Here is a 16,512-nt window from a genome sequence, read left to right on the forward strand (position 1 = left end):
ATTATGGCACCTTCATGTTAGTTTAATCAGATACAGAGTCTTTGTCTCTGGGTGCAGTTACAAATTGTAATCTGGCGTTTAATGTTGCTTTTGGTGTAACGGCTTCTACTTCGCAGAGCTGCCTTTCAGCACATGTCGACTACAGGACTCATTTTACTGTGGATAATGAAACTCTTACCAGCTTTAGCCAGCATATTCACAAGGCCCGTAGCTTTTGTTCTGGAGTTTTGGCACATCTTGCACCAAAACATGTTCAGCTCTGGGACACAGAAGCCATCTCCTTCCTGCATGGTGTGATTGCTGGACATTGTTGTTCTCATTGTTTTGACCAGATTAACATGGCACATTTGGGTATCTAGAAGTTAATTAATCAGAAATTAATCAGAATAATAGAGTTCCACAATTCTCTTCTTAATATTTTGGCTGGTTTCTTTTTTTTTTACAAAGTAACAAAATCACAGCCAAATAATTGATTTTTTAAGTGCTGGGGGCTTCTTCAATGCTTTTGCAACTGAGGGTTGTCAACCATGTAGTCTTTATTAGTCAATTCATAGGGCAGCTGAAGAACCACTTCTTTTCTAGTCCAAAGACTCTTAAACATAATTACATGATGTCAAGCTCATATTTGGTACCCATAATAACAGCCTAGATGTACTTTACCATGCAAAATCAGATGCTTAGCGCAAATGAATAGCGGTTCACTGGACAGACTTTACTTTGACAAGAAATATTGTGGTGTTTTAATATCACAAGATTTTTTCCTATGTCCACGCTGGGCTATCCTATACCTCCTAACTACAAGGCTGGTATATTTCAGTTACGATCCCATCTCATAAGCCTGCAATTGCATCTCTGTGGGTCATGCCCCTACACGACTTTCTCAGATCATGTCAGAACGCTGCTAGAACATCATGAACGCTGACATAGTTTAACAGAATAGATTGTAAGGACCAAAAGGGGTTGGGACTTTGTAGATACATTTTAGTTAACTAGATGATAAATATAATCATTGCAGTATTCAGCAATAATACAGCAATTTATCAGTCATTTAACATGACATTTCAGTAATATGATGTTAAATTTGTCAGTCGTCAACCCAGTCATGAGTATGCTTCTGATATGTGTAATGTTTTGAAAATATGAAAATATTTCATGTGAAATTAATGTTTGCTCTCTCAATTTTGTAACCTGCCTCTCCTCCCTGACCTCTGGAGATAGGTGCCAGCCCTCTGAGCCACTCCAAATGAATTAATGGGTATAGAAATATAATCATGTTTGAGCTTTTACAAATATGTTCATGCTACCTTCATGCTTCCCAAAAAGAGTTTGCAATCTTTATTTTATTACTCGTACTCGTCGTCTTCTGCTTATCCAGGACCGGGTCGCAAGGGCAGCAGACTCAACAGAGACACCCAGACGTCCCTCTCCCCAGACACCTCCTCCAGCTCCTCCAGGGGGAACCCAAGGCGTTCCCAGGCCAGCCGAGAGACATAGTCCCTCCAGCCGTCCCCTGGGCCTCCTCCCAGTGGGACGTGCCTGGAACACCTCCCGAGGAAGAAGTCCAGGAGACATCCAACATAGATGCCTAAGCCACCTCAACTGGCTCCTCTCGATGTGGAGGAGCAGCGGCTCTACTCCGAGCCCCTCCTGAATGGCCGAGCTCCTCACCCTATCTCTAAGGGAGTGCCCGGCCACTCTATAGAGGAAGCTCATTTCAGCCGCTTGTATCCAGGATCCCGTTCTTTCGGTCATGACCCAAAGTTCATGACCATAGGTGAGGGTAGGAACGTAGACCGACCGGTAAATCAAGAGCTTTGCTTTTCGGCTCAGCTCTCTCTTCACCACAACGGACCGGCACAGCGCCCCCATTACTGTGGCAGCCGCACCGATCCGTCTGTCGATCTCCCGCTCCATTCTTCCCTCACTCGTGAACAAGACCCCAAGAAACTTAAACTCCTCCACTTGAGGCATTCTTTATTTTATTACTATTTTTAAATTAGTAAAAGCAAGGAAGCAGTCTAATTTTGTCCAAGCAAAGCGTATTTCCTTTGTAATTCTTTGACATCCATATGAAAAACTTCATCCAAAAATTCATCCATCCATCCATCCATCCATTCTTCCATCCATCCATCCCTCCATCCATCCATCCATCCTTCCACACATCCATCCATCATCCATCCTTCCACCCATCCATCCATCCCTCCACCCATCTATCCCTTTATCAATCCATCCATCCATCCATCCATCCACCCATCCATCCATTCATCCATCCTTCCACCCATTCATCCATCCTTCCATTCATCCATCCTTCCACCCATTCATCCATCCATTCATCCATCCTTCCACCCATTCATCCATCATCCATCCATCCATCCTTCCACCCACCTATCCATCCATCCATCCTTCCATTCATCCATCCTTCCACCCATTCATCCATCCATTCATCCATCCTTCCACTCATTCAACCATCATCCATCCATCCATCATTCCACCCATTCATCCATCCATCCCTCCACCCATCCAATGGAGGGAGCTAATTTTAGCCACTTGTATTCGTGATCTAGTTCTTCCACCCATTATCCATATCTTACGACCCTAGTTGAGAACTGGAACATGTATAATGTATAAACGGGTAAACTGAGAGCATCACTATTATTCCTTTTAATAAAAATTAAACTTTTTAGTCCTGATTGGTTTAGTGCAGACCTTGAAATTTTTCCTCCTTCAACGCAGGACTCAGTCTCAAAAGTTTGATTTTCACAGTTATACGGTTACCTTAGATGTACAGATGGGAATATAACATTGGCAATAACAGGCACTGTGCTAAAGTCGTTGAGACAACAAAGGATCCCCAGCTAGTCTTTTAAGTAATTATTGTCCTCAAACTCCCAATCTGGTCCTTATATAAATAGACCAGCAGCTGTCCAGGGCCCAATGAAATGTGCTGGACCAGATCTGTACCTCGGCTGTGCTCAAAATGCTCAGGAATCTTGGATGACAGCAAACAAGAAATACAAAAAGAACGATAAGAAGAGACTTGACTCTGTCACTAATGCTTGCATGCTAACAAACAAACACAGGCACTTGTGATCAAACAGAAAACAGGAAGCGGGATGTTGACGAGTGAAGGTGAGCAAGAGTGAAAAGCAACCAAGCTGTAAGAAATGGAAATAAAAGAAGAGGCGATGGAAGACGAGATAGGAGAGAGAAGGAATGGACAGATGGAGAGAGCACCAGAGCCAACAGCAGAGCTAAGTGGGTAGTGTGCTCCCCAGACAGCGTTCCATATGGCCTGGCAATGCCATACAAACACACATAGACACAGCATGTATATGCACTTACATGGGGACCGAATATACCTCCACACAAACAAATGAAATTTTCACAGGTAGTGCGTGTTCACACATTAATTACCATGTACCCACGCCTTTTACAGAGTACAGTGTCCCACTCATTACAATTTAAATTAAAACAAACCCTGTACTGTCTGTGATAATGATTTATACCCTCATATGTTAGGGCATCAGTTATCTCGCTGGGATGGAAAACAAGGGCGGGCCATATCTGGCCTCTATTCCAGTTTTATTAAGAGAAACCGTGCAGTAGGTTTACAGCTAGTTAGCATGAAGCATTAAATTCTGGGACTACTCCCAAAATTCCAGCATTCATTGTTTAAAGCTATGATGGGAGGTGGTTTCCAAATGAAATGGGACAATCCTTCAAGACAAGCCTTCAAGAAGCCGATAAGACCATAAAGAGATTTAATATGGTTTATATTCTAGCATTACATCTAACATGCTACAGACGTTGGCATAGAATATTTTTAATGCCCCACAGAAACCTTCTGCAAAATTCACAACCAACTCAGTATCCAGGCTCCTGCAAGAACTCTGACAAAACCTTATGGATCGGAGTCCAGTTTTGTCCTGGGATGCCTCATTAACAAAATAATCGCACTGGAAAGCTCCTTCAACGACAGACTGCTTTATCTGGAAGGCACATCCAAGGATCATCCAAGGTCTGACCTCCCAGGAGCTGTACTATGAACAATCATATGAACAGACCTACTTCTATTATCTATGATGATGCAACCACCAATTTCTAAGTTTTACTGCCATGAACAGGGGGGGTTTGAGAGAAAGAACAGAGCAGAGACACAAAGAGAACAAAGAAGCACTGATCCAGGAGTCCTTTCTATGGGAAGGAAAAGTAAATGTTAATGGATGTAGCTCCTTTAGTGGTTTCACCTAGAAAGAAAGAACAGAAAAACTCTGAGCCAGTTTTCAAGGTTAGAGTCTGAAAAAGAGCACATGTAATTAGTTACAGTAAAGCTCAGTCAATCGCCATGTCTAGGAGAGAGAAAGGGATAAACACTTAACACTAAAAGACAGGGCGCTTATTTACAACAATATCGTCTCAAGGCACCCCACATAGGGTCCCTCTGATGGTCATTGTTATACTAAAAACCACAATGATTGGGATACCTCTCTCTGTCAGACTAATTATAACCATTGGAAAAGAGAAAGGGTCATACAGGTAGCAGAAATGGAGGGTGTGTTTGCACCTCAACCATAACTGAGGCGGTTTACTCCAACCAACAGGGAGGTATGAAGGCTCCCTCCCTGATAAACTAAGCCACTCTAACCATAAGCTTTATCAAAAAGGAAAGTTTTAAGCCTAGCCTTAAAAGTAGACAGGGTGTCTGCCTCACGGAACAAAACTGGGACCTGGTTCCACACGTGATGAGCCTGATAACTAAAGGATCTGCCTCCCATTCTACTTCTAGAGACTCTAGGAACCACCAGTAAACCTGTAGTCTGAGAACGAAGTGCCCCCAGTCAGTCGTGGCAGATGGCTGCTCATACTGAGCCTGGTTCTGCTGGAGGTTTCTTCCTGTTAAAAGGGAGTTTTTCCTCTCCGCTGTCGCTACATGCATGCTCAGTATGAGGGATTGCTGCAAAGTCAACGCCAGTGACTGGCCACTGTCTCTACATGCTCATCTGGGAGGAGTGAATGCTGAAAGTCACTGACTGGATGCAATTTGCTGGGTTTCCTTAGACAGAAAAACCTTTTATTCCAATTTGAATAAATGACTAACTCTGACTGCACTGTTCAATGGTTATGATTAATTGGAATGTATGTACCTGACTTTGTGAAGTGCCTTGAGACGACATGTGTTGTGAATTGGCGCTATATAAATAAAACTGAATTGAATTGAATTGAAGACTGTGTACTCTCTTTGTTGTTCGTACACATAGAAAGTACTCCTGGCTCAATGCTCAGCCTTTCAAAACGAGTACACAATCTGTGTTACAAAAATCTGTTCATACACTTCCTGAGTATACCATGATGTATCTGCCAAACACGCCAGGTTATACAGGTCCTTCTCAAAAAATTAGCATATTGTGATGAAGTTCATTATTTTCCAAAATGTCATGATGAAAATTTAACATTCATATATTTTAGATTCATTGCACACTAACTGAAATATTTCAGGTCTTTCATTGTCTTAATATGGATGATTTTGGCATATAGCTCATGAAAACCCAAAATTCCTATCTCACAAAATTAGCATATTTCATCCGACCAATAAAAGAAAAGTGTTTTTAATACAAAAAACGTCAACCTTCAAATAATCATGTACAGTTATGCACTCAATACTTGGTCGGGAATCCTTTTGCAGAAATGACTGCTTCAATGCGGCGTGGCATGGAGGCAATCAGCCTGTGGCACTGCTGAGGTCTTATGGAGGCCCAGGATGCTTCGATAGCGGCCTTTAGCTCATCCAGAGTGTTGGGTCTTGAGTCTCTCAAAGTTCTCTTCACAATATCCCACAGATTCTCTATGGGGTTCAGGTCAGGAGAGTTGGCAGGCCAATTGAGCACAGTGATACCATGGTCAGTAAACCATTTATCAGTAGTTTTGGCACTGTGAGCAGGTGCCAGGTCGTGCTGAAAAATGAAATCTTCATCTCCATAAAGCTTTTCAGCAGATGGAAGCATGAAGTGCTCCAAAATCTCCTGATAGCTAGCTGCATTGACCCTGCCCTTGATAAAACACAGTGGACCAACACCAGCAGCTGACACGGCACCCCAGACCATCACTGACTGTGGGTACTTGACACTGGATTTCTGGCATTTTGGCATTTCCTTCTCCCCAGTCTTCCTCCAGACTCTGGCACCTTGATTTCCGAATGACATGCAGAATTTGCTTTCATCCGAAAAAAGTACTTTGGACCACTGAGCAACAGTCCAGTGCTGCTTCTCTGTAGCCCAGGTCTGGGGAATGCGGCACCTGTAGCCCATTTCCTGCACACGCCTGTGCACGGTGGCTCTGGATGTTTCTACTCCAGACTCAGTCCACTGCTTCCGCAGGTCCCCCAAGGTCTGGAATCGGCCCTTCTCCACAATCTTCCTCAGGGTCCGGTCACCTCTTCTCGTTGTGCAGCGTTTTCTGCCACACTTTTTCCTTCCCACAGACTTCCCACTGAGGTGCCTTGATACAGCACTCTGGGAACAGCCTATTCATACAGAAATTTCTTTCTGTGTCTTACCTTCTTGCTTGAGGGTGTCAATAGTGGCCTTCTGGACAGCAGTCAGGTCAGCAGTCTTACCCATGATTGGGGTTTTGAGTGATGAACCAGGCTGGAAGTTTTAAAGGCCTCAGGAATCTTTTGCAGGTGTTTAGAGTTAACTCGTTGATTCAGATGATTAGGTTCATAGCTCGTTTAGAGACCCTTTTAATGATATGCTAATTTTGTGAGATAGGAATTTTGGGTTTTCATGAGCTGTATGCCAAAATCATCCGTATTAAGACAATAAAAGACCTGAAATATTTCAGTTAGTGTGCAATGAATCTAAAATATATGAATGTTAAATTTTCATCATGACATTATGAAAAATAATGAACTTCATCACAATATGCTAATTTTTTGAGAAGGACCTGTAGTTAAAGGACAATGATGAATCAAAGAATGTACATTTAGATGATAATATGATATAACATGGGATTAATGCTTTTGTTTTCTGCTCAGAAATATCCTAGAATGATACAAAAAAATATGTACAACCTAATTTGTGTTTTATCCAATAACTAAAGAACTCAAACCTTCAGAAGTATAACTGAGAGTTTGGTCAAATGTCTTCTAGATACCAGCTGGAGCAGAAACTCGTGGGAAGACCAGGATCGCAGCCAATTCCTCAAGGAGAGAGGAAGTGACTCCTCGCCAATCCCAAGGCTCATTGAGGTTACTACAGGGCCGCTGGGCCGTTGCCATGGTATCCTGCTATCAGGGGACACCTGGCCAATCACATTTGTTGATGTGAGGCGTAAACATCCTTCCACTGCGGTACAACCATGATGCCCTTACATGAGCTCAGAAGGGAGGAGAGGAACGGACTAAGATGCAGATGTATTAACTGACCCGCTGGAAAAATCAGAGTTGTTGCAGTATATTTTTTTAAATAAATCTAGAACAAGATTGTAAACATCTCACTAAAAAGACATTGTTGTTTCTGAATGCATTGGCTTATAGTGTTTGAGCTTCACAAAAAAGAAGATTTCACAAAAGCTCCTTTGGTAATTATTAAGACGGCAATCAGTCAATTAAAATATGTCTCTCAAAGCCTTTGTATGGAGATTAGCTGCAGCTAAAGTAACACACGTTCTCCTACACACTGACAAACTTTCTAGAAGTTTTGGTCTTATTAAAAGTTGAAAACCCACAGAGATTAAGTCCTAAAAGTACACAGGGGTGAAATTTAAAGCGAGCCGTGTTCTCTTGTAGTCCTCTCTGGCTGCCAACAGCTTAGTCAACAGATCAAAAGAGGTCTGCTTCTGTCTGTACTGTGCCGATCAGCTGGACAAATGCTTGGCAGGAAACGACCAGCATCCAGGCTTTGCTGCCCACATTATCTCTTACACATTATGAAGCTTGTCAGTGAATCTTCACCAGACCTCAAGTAATACGCAGTGAAATGCAGCATATAGTGATGGAAATAAATATTTTATCTCGTGATTCTGTAGCGTTACACATAACCGATCAGCATATCAAAGAGAAATATGTGTATGATCCCATTCAACCGGTCCAGAAGTCTCGCTCCAAAAGGCTGGGTATGGGCCAATGTGGCACACAAATTGCAGTAATCAGTCAATTTAATAGGCATCATGTATATATAGTATATTTCAGAGGTGTTACAAAAAATTGGATCACTGTATTTTTGGACATTTTCCTAATAATATTTTGACAATAATTCAATAATTCCGGTATAGGGCCTTATGCCCTACCTTTAGCTCTGGTGAATAAAGTACTTCCTGTTAGTATCATTGTTATTTTTTGTTGCATGTGCTGTTATTTTTATCTAAATCAAAATTAAACCATCACAACATTTTAATAAGAATGTATTTGTCTCACTATCTATTTCCATTATCCAAACCAATTACTAAGCAATGCTAACATGTTACCAGTGTTATAAACAAAGTAGCCTCTTCCAGCAGGAATGTTAAAATTCTGCAGGTTAAAATGAAGAAAAGCTTAACTTCTGAGATGATTTACAATAAAACCGGTTTACAGTAACACCAGTGAAACAATATGATTCAAAATAGCAAAAAAAAACTTTCTAAACATTTGCATATATTGCCATAAACATTCACCTACTAATCTTTGATGATTGTTCTGTCTTTCTTTATTGATTAAAAATAATGTCGGCTAATTGATTTGTAACGGTTCCTTTTTATCAGCCAAATGTCACGTTTGTTATTATAAGATCGACATTTTTTCCAATAAAAACAGTGAAATTACTTACTTGTGCTACATTATTTTTTTAAAGAAATGCTTCAAAATAAATACAATGGGGGAAAATATAAAGGAAACTAATTATTTCCAGTTGTTGATGGAAACCTGACTTTGCTCACATCTATATTCAATTTTAAGTATTTGAAAACATTAATGCTAACAGACTATTTGGTTGATTAAAAAAGATCTTCTCATCTCAACACAGTTGTTGTTGTACCAAAACTTCAACAATGCAGCTCATAGGAGTGAAAAATCAAAGAACCTGCACAGCCAGTAGTATGATCACCAATCAAGCGACTGGGGCACAAACGCAGCCACACACTCACTGTTAGAAACACACTTCTTCACAGCTGTTAATCAGTAGTTCATTAACGATATCAGCATTGATGATCATGGAAATTATGCCGTCTTCTCGTAGCGACTATCATGTCATTTTTCAGGCGTATCCCAATAACCTCACCTGTGTGTTTATGTGGAAAGTGGATGGTCTACAAACAGCAACGCTGTGCTCGGTTAGTCCAGCGGTTCACTCTGACGAGGTGAAACTGGCAAAGCTGTTAGCTTGTGAGCGAGTTTGTCTGGCTCTCGTTCTTCAGACATAGCTTAGCTCCTGCTTAACTTCACCTGACCCCATGGCCACCTGTACTTTAGCACACTCACTGCACACTAGTATCACTACTGTTTTTGCAAAGTGAGGCAAATACTCGAGGATGAAGAACATAATGGACAACCTTGAGCATCCTCTTTATGCTACAGCAACACAACAACAGAGTATTTTCAGTTGCAGGCTTCTTTAGATAAGCTGTTAGATAGACCACCGCTGGAGATCCTTCCAGCCCACAGCCATCACCTTCTATAATGACTCTTGGAGGAAACTCAATTTGAGTTACAATAACATTCAATTTATTTTTCATTTAAAAAAGTACTATTCACTTTAAATTTGAAAAATGAGCTAACAATGCCAGATTTCTCATTGTTAAAATAAAAAGTTTCACATTAAAACCTTTCTGGCCGGGCTACGCTAAAACATTAACATTACTTCCATTGAGAAGAAACATGCTGGTCAAATTAAAAGAGAGTAATGAGAGTAACTCACTGTTACTCTCATAAAAACACTAGGTACTGTAATAATGTCACACAGCTCACTCAAAAATGAAAAAATAAAGTCTTCATCCTTTGTTATTAAGTAAATTAAAAACTAAATAAATAGTGGCTATAAAAGTCACTGCAACAAAAATGCAAAGACATGCATTTTAATTCACAGATGAGCAAGAAGAGACAGGAGTCTTTAAACAGATCAACATCCAAGGATAAAATGACAAGATTATGTTTAAGTATCACTGGCAAACCAAGTTTCTATTACTGACCACAATTATAAAATCTGTCTTAACGTAAGTGTGCACACACAGTGGTAAAGGACAGAGTATCACTGAGTGGTTTCCATAATAAATAATTGCTTCTGACCGAAACATCAAGCATCCATCTCTACTAATTGGAGCAAAGATGGAAGCTATATTTCTGAGAACGCTAACCTCAAAGCAAGAGTATAGTGTTATTAGGAAAGCTTGCAGATGAACAGGAAAGTTCAGCTTAGCTCCTAATTGTAAATCAGATACCAGCTTCAGCATCCATATTCCACCATGGTATGTTCTTACAAGGTTTACACCGAGCACAAAACAGGCAGGCGTTGAGTTGACAAGCAAATAATGAATCTGAAACCTCTTCAGCTCCAGGTGACTTACGTTTTTAAAATAAATTGTTTGACTACTTGTGTTTTGCTCCCTGTAAGGATGGCGCCCTGGGCACTGAGCCACTGCTAAGCTGAAAAATGACTTTTTATAATGTTTGGTTCAAGTACTGATTTTCGTTAAGCACTAGTGGCCTTTATTTTTGTTATCTGAAAGTAGGCAGACAGGAAGTGGGGTGAAGTGAGGAGGAAGACATGCAGCACAGGTCGCCCGGGTCAGGAACCAGGGACGGCTGCATCAAAGACGGAAGTATTTAGCTCACTCGCACTACCACTACGCCATGTGCTGCGCCCACTAATTGGACTTTTGACAGTACCACTGGTTAGAAAGTACTGTAAGTGGAAAGTATAAGTAGATTTTTAATTATGAGCTATGAAAACATTAAGCTTTGCTGGCCTGTGGATCTCAAAGGCTGAATCAAAGGCTACCATAAATGTTCTGCAGCTGATAGCTCGCCAGTTCATTGTAAACTCACCATTAAAATTAGAACAACTGATAAATCTAACAGAAAGCCCAGTTCTTATCCAGCAACTTTACATGACGGCTTTGGCTTGTTGTTGATGACTCAGCAGTACCAGAACTAGACTAAGCACACTGACCGAGTCCATCTCTACAAGAAGGACTCTGTAGCTGCTGTCCAACAGATGACAGACAGCAACTTGAACAGGGAAGTACTCAGTGGACAAAAGTCAATCAGATGGTAAAAAAGAGCAGCTTTTAGAGGATCTTTGTCAGCAGCGTCGACTGAGGTCTCCTTTATACAAACTAGGAGTGTATGTATTCATACCAAACCATTTTTTTATTCATCTCAGGTGTAAAGTGGATTTCACAGCATCAGCTAGGTGGGTTCGGAGTCAGCAGCTGGAGAGGATCTGCCACTTACCTGACGTCATTTTGCGTTGGAGGTTTCTTCTGTCCAACCAGGTTCACTGTCCTCGCTTGAATCGGCTTTTCTTCCCTGAAACACACACATTTGTGAAATATGGTTAGGGCAATGATGAACCTTTTGGTCAATTAATTTAAAATAAATGTTTAGTGAAGAACTTAAGCTCAACACAAATTAGACACATGGTTCCTGAGTTTTGTTTAAAAAGGGAATATCTGCAGGGCAGGTCTTTCTTGCCTTTACTTGTCCAAGTTAAAACTTTTTAAAACCCACCGGCATCTTTTATGCCTGTATAAGTCCAACTACAGCATATATTTCAACAATTGGGCTTTTGCTTGGCCCGTATGTCTTGCCTAAACTCAGCCCAAAGAAGGATTGCAAAAGTTTGGCTTATTTTCCACATTTCATACAGTTCCAATGTAGACTTAGCAACCCTGACCACTTTCCAACTGCATTGAAACATCAACAGACATCTATGTGTAGATGTCTTTCCTATGTTGTAAACAAGATGTCTTCTCCATGCCGCTAAAGAGATCTTTATTCACCTTTCAGTTTTCGGCCACATTCATACATGAATAGACAGAATCTGACCCGTTTCGATGTGGAGGATGTGTCCATATCTGTCTGATATGGAAGTTTCTCTATTAACCTTGCCACCACAACTTTCCAACCACATCCACACATCCTGGGACATTTTAGGTAGATGTTTTTCCACACTGTATAAGATGTCTTTTCCATGTTGTTACTAAGGCCTTTTCTTTTTTCAAGTCCTTCTAAACTGTGGTATGAATAAGCAAATAAAACTGACTCTCTTAGATATTATTACAATGCTCGAACACTTTCAGGTGTCGATGACGGTCTTTAGACAACAATCACATGATCGCAATAAAATTTTTGTCCACTGACACATTCACAGTGTGATTCAAAACTATCTCATCAAAAAACATGAGCAGCATGCTCTGATTAGTCTGATCACAGAGGGATCTCAGGAGAGATTTCCCTGCCAACACCCACGCTGTCTAAAACAGAAGACGTGTCTTTTTATTGTCAGCTCTCTGGGTACCCCACTCAATCATTATGAAACAGTTTGAGCAACTTTAGACATACTACAGGATCCTGATCAGGGAGTACAAAGCTAACAAACTACAGATTACAGGTCAGTTACACTGGTTTATTCAGAAGTAGTCATTAAATGTGCAGGTATACCTCTGGTGTTACCAATAAAACAGGATGTGTGCATTAACAGTAACACTAACTTTACTGGGTTGGTACTTTGTTTATTGATCCACCAAAATATGATATGGAAAAGAGTATTAAGAGTTTATACACATGCTGATATTATTCTTCTTTGAATTCAAGACAGAGGTATCAGGCATTCTTTGATGAGTCAGCGCATATATCACTTCAACATACCCTAAATGAGCCACACCGATCACATATAAACAGACTGACAGAAGGCATGGAAGATTTGGTTTAGTGCAGAGTTTGCACTAAACCAATCGCCATGGGCAGTATGACTATTGAAACTTGATGTCATTACCCCCTTTGTAATTGTATACATGGTAAATGGACTGAACTTATATAGTGCTTTTCCAGTCATACAGACCGCTCAAAGAGCTTTACACTAGAGCCACATTCACCCATTCAGCTCACACATTCATACACCAATACGCAGATCGGTAGGCAACTTGAGGTTAAGTGCCTTGCCCAGGGGCACATCAACATATGGCAGGAGGAAGCTGGAATCAAACCCACAACATTCTGATTGCAAGACGACTACTCTTCCTACTGAGCCACAGTCACCACATCAACATTTTTGATACCCGCAAATCCAAATACATAAAACATGGTATGCCACACTATGAGCAGGGCTTCGTTCATTGTAGACAGTGCAAGATGGCAGGCATAAAGGTGCCAAAATTATGTATGTGGTTTAAGACCCATTGTGGGGCAGAAGCAGCAAGATGCTGTGGGATGGGGAAGCCTCCAAACTAAAGTTGCCCAGGTACACCAAAGTTTCAAAAGCAGTGCTTGGTTCTAGCATGAATGACACCCTGGAAGAGCCCCTTCTTCTTTGCCCATTGTAATGCTAACAACATTGGGTCATGGGAATGAGATAAGATAAATAATATAAAGGTTTCCTAAATATTAAAATGAGGATGAAATACTCTCCATTCAAAATGTAAATAAGTGAAACTTTTCTTTTGTTGCAAGCATTGTTCCGCTCCCTGACACAATGGTGTCCTGGGCTGTGTGCCATAGCGGCCATATCAAAACCCGCCGCTTTCTACCAGCAGCTCAGGTGTATAGATGCAAAGCCAGCCATGTTGCAACAGTGATTCTTTGTCAGGCAATGACAGACCTAAGACTGTGTGTAGAAGGTTTCTCAGTATACACTGAGGTACTCAGTGATGCCAGGCACCATAAAAGCCCTAAAATATCAGTTGTTGGTGAAGACTCATTCTCAATGTCCACTGCAGAATAGAAGGTGCTAAATACCGCATCCTCGGAGAGTTGCAAGAGTTCAGCTACAACTGTACAAACCATAACCACAACAACAGAAGCACTAAGGGGGCTGGCATCTAACCTACACAAGCATCCATAGGTTGGGTATGGTATATTTGGTGACCTGCTAGGCCCAGACAAAGGCTTGGCTTGGACAGAGGGAAGGCCAATCATGTAGCAAGAACGGTTCACTGTGAGAGAGCAAAAGACGTAGGTGGCATCTGTACAGGATCTGCAAGGAGCCCCTAATAGAAGCCCCCAATATGAGACTAGAAGGCTATAGACAACCAGAGATCCCCCTCAGTCCAGGAAAGACCATCACCATGACACAGGGGTAACAGCAAGGAACCCAGATGAAGCTCCCAGCTCAGGTCACGCCTAACAGTAAGGCCGAATGAACCATTTGAGATACTTTCCCAGGTTTTCCTATTAACGGGATATGACTTTTATTTTCTCTAGATAACAAAGTGTGAGCATCGTGTCTGAACTGTGCCGACTGTACGACTGACCCGGACAGATTCAAGGACCTCACTAAACCATCCAGTCAAAATTAACAATCGGCAGAACAAAGGACAGATTTCTTTTGTCCCAACAAGATGAACTATAGCAACTTCTTAAGGTTTATCTTTATCTAACTGAACTAGTTATCACACTAGCCACAGAAACAAATACACACAATATGGCAGCTTATATCACACAACATACGATTCTGTGACGTAGTTGAAATCCTCTATAGTAAGATAGCCTTACATTTTATGTAATACAAACTGACCGAGTGTAGTGTAAACTCGGCTTCTCTGCATCACAGTCCATGGTACCATACAGCTAGTGTATACAGCATGCATGTATTAGCCAACCAGTGCATCCTTCCTTTCCATGCAGACACAATTCTGATCACACATACAGGCAGCTTCCTCATGATGGTCTCCATCTAAAAGTGGTGACAGCAAACAGCGGAGGCGCTAATATGGGTTAGGACATGTACATGCTGACGGCCTGCCTTAGTTGCAGCTGCTACACTATGACACGACTACATCCATGGCTCTTTAATATATTAGTTGCAATGATGCATAGCTACATAGAGTGAGAGCTATGTATTGGACATTTCTTTCTTTAGATGCAATGAATCGATCTTCCGTTCCAGTGCTGGGCCATCAGTCCGAACAGTGGGCTTAAAATAGAACAGAGACAGAGCTCAAAAGGGCCTCACTAAGGTGGGTCATTCTAGCTTTCTATCTGTGCATACAGCAAATATGCAGACTGTGTTTCAAGATGGATTTTCTGGTCCTGGAGGACAGCATGGTTTGGCTGCAACTCTACACATTAACTGTAACTCCACATACTTTTTTTTTACATGAATCTGGTGTCCTTATTCAAAATCAGATTTCACTGGTACCTTTTCTGCTGCTGCTGTAAAGGCCGACTGTTTCTGTAACAGCCTGTGAGATGTCTGTTGCAACAGCATTGGCCTACATACGGTGCACAAGGCAGGGAAAGGCTCAGCCGCACCCCAGAGCTGAGAACAGCAGCTGTTGAGATGGATGCTACACAGATAAAAGCCAGGGAAGATTTCACTTTTACTGTTCTTCATGCCAGGCTTCACTTAGAGCCCCGCACCAAGCCGCAGCATCTAAAGCTGCGAAATATCTCAGGTATCCTCCGCCAAATACTCCCTGCCTGACTCAGGCACACACTGTCTGCTTGGTAGAAATAGGTGCAGATGAGAAATGTTGCTTCTTTTTTTAAAATTTTGACCAGATGCAGCCCCTCAGTCTCTGCCATGTCGTATATCTGCAAATAAAGTTGCATGTTTCACAGCACTCACTGGGCCAACTGCATGAGCTGGGAATAGATGAGTACCCAATTTCATCCCTTTGCCCCATGCATGGTTCCTCCTGCGCAGAGCTCTAGCCTATGAGGCGGTGAGTCAGTGAGTTCTGTGTGAAGTTTTTAGCAGAACACACACACACTCACACACACTTACACACACATGCGTGGAAAGATTCAGAGTGGAAGTCCTAATGAAACATCCAGAGGAGAGATCTGATGTGGTGGACTTCTTCAGAATGGCATTAACACACAAACACACTCCCTCACACTGATTTTTTTTCCTCTTTTCCCTCTCTTACTTTAACATGGCCTCATCCTTCGCTTCCTCCTCCCGCTGCCGAGCCAGCACAGCCATGATGATCTTCCTCTCCTCCTCCGTCAGATGGCTGAGGTCCGGCTCCGGGATGGCCGGGGCGGCGGGTGGGCGCGGGCCGCCCCGAGGGCCCACCGAGGCGAACATCTTCCCTGCCACCACCACTACAACCTTTCTTCACTCCCGGCTCTTCTTCCTTCTCCTCCTTCTTCTCCTCCCTCCACTCGCCTCGGTCGGGATCACGGATAAAAACCCGCTGGAGGAGCCCACGGATCACGACATGGCCCACGGATGGAGCGGCGGTCGGAGCGGCTGATGCGGAGTTCCCATGGCGGCGGCGGGGGCACCCAGGGTGGTGTTAGCAGCGGTGACTGTGGCCTTAGCAGTTCGGTTTTTGTTGCCGTTTTCAGCTTTTCCTCCCTCTTGCTGCTCCGCT

General features: G+C 42.2%; 1 protein-coding gene across 12 annotated transcripts in view; it reads right to left on the minus strand.

Annotated features, from left to right (window-relative positions):
- Window positions 1–16,512, minus strand: part of LOC124858842 (regulating synaptic membrane exocytosis protein 1-like) — a 123,303-nt gene extending 106,791 nt beyond the window's left edge. For 5 of the 12 annotated variants that reach the window (XM_047351106.1, XM_047351108.1, XM_047351107.1 and 2 more), the window contains exons 1-2: window positions 16,063–16,507; window positions 11,426–11,500 (exon numbers count right to left, since the gene is read on the minus strand). In XM_047351106.1, coding sequence (XP_047207062.1) covers window positions 11,426–11,500; window positions 16,063–16,223 — 236 coding nt within the window. In that variant the 5' untranslated portion in view covers window positions 16,224–16,507. Of the gene's footprint in view, window positions 1–11,425; window positions 11,501–16,062 lie in introns of all 12 variants that reach the window. The other 7 variants (XM_047351111.1, XM_047351110.1, XM_047351113.1 and 4 more) reach the window with 4 other exon arrangements.

Source organism: Girardinichthys multiradiatus, chromosome 22 (genome assembly GCF_021462225.1).
Source record: "Girardinichthys multiradiatus isolate DD_20200921_A chromosome 22, DD_fGirMul_XY1, whole genome shotgun sequence".
Classification (NCBI taxonomy): Eukaryota; Metazoa; Chordata; class Actinopteri; order Cyprinodontiformes; family Goodeidae; genus Girardinichthys; species Girardinichthys multiradiatus.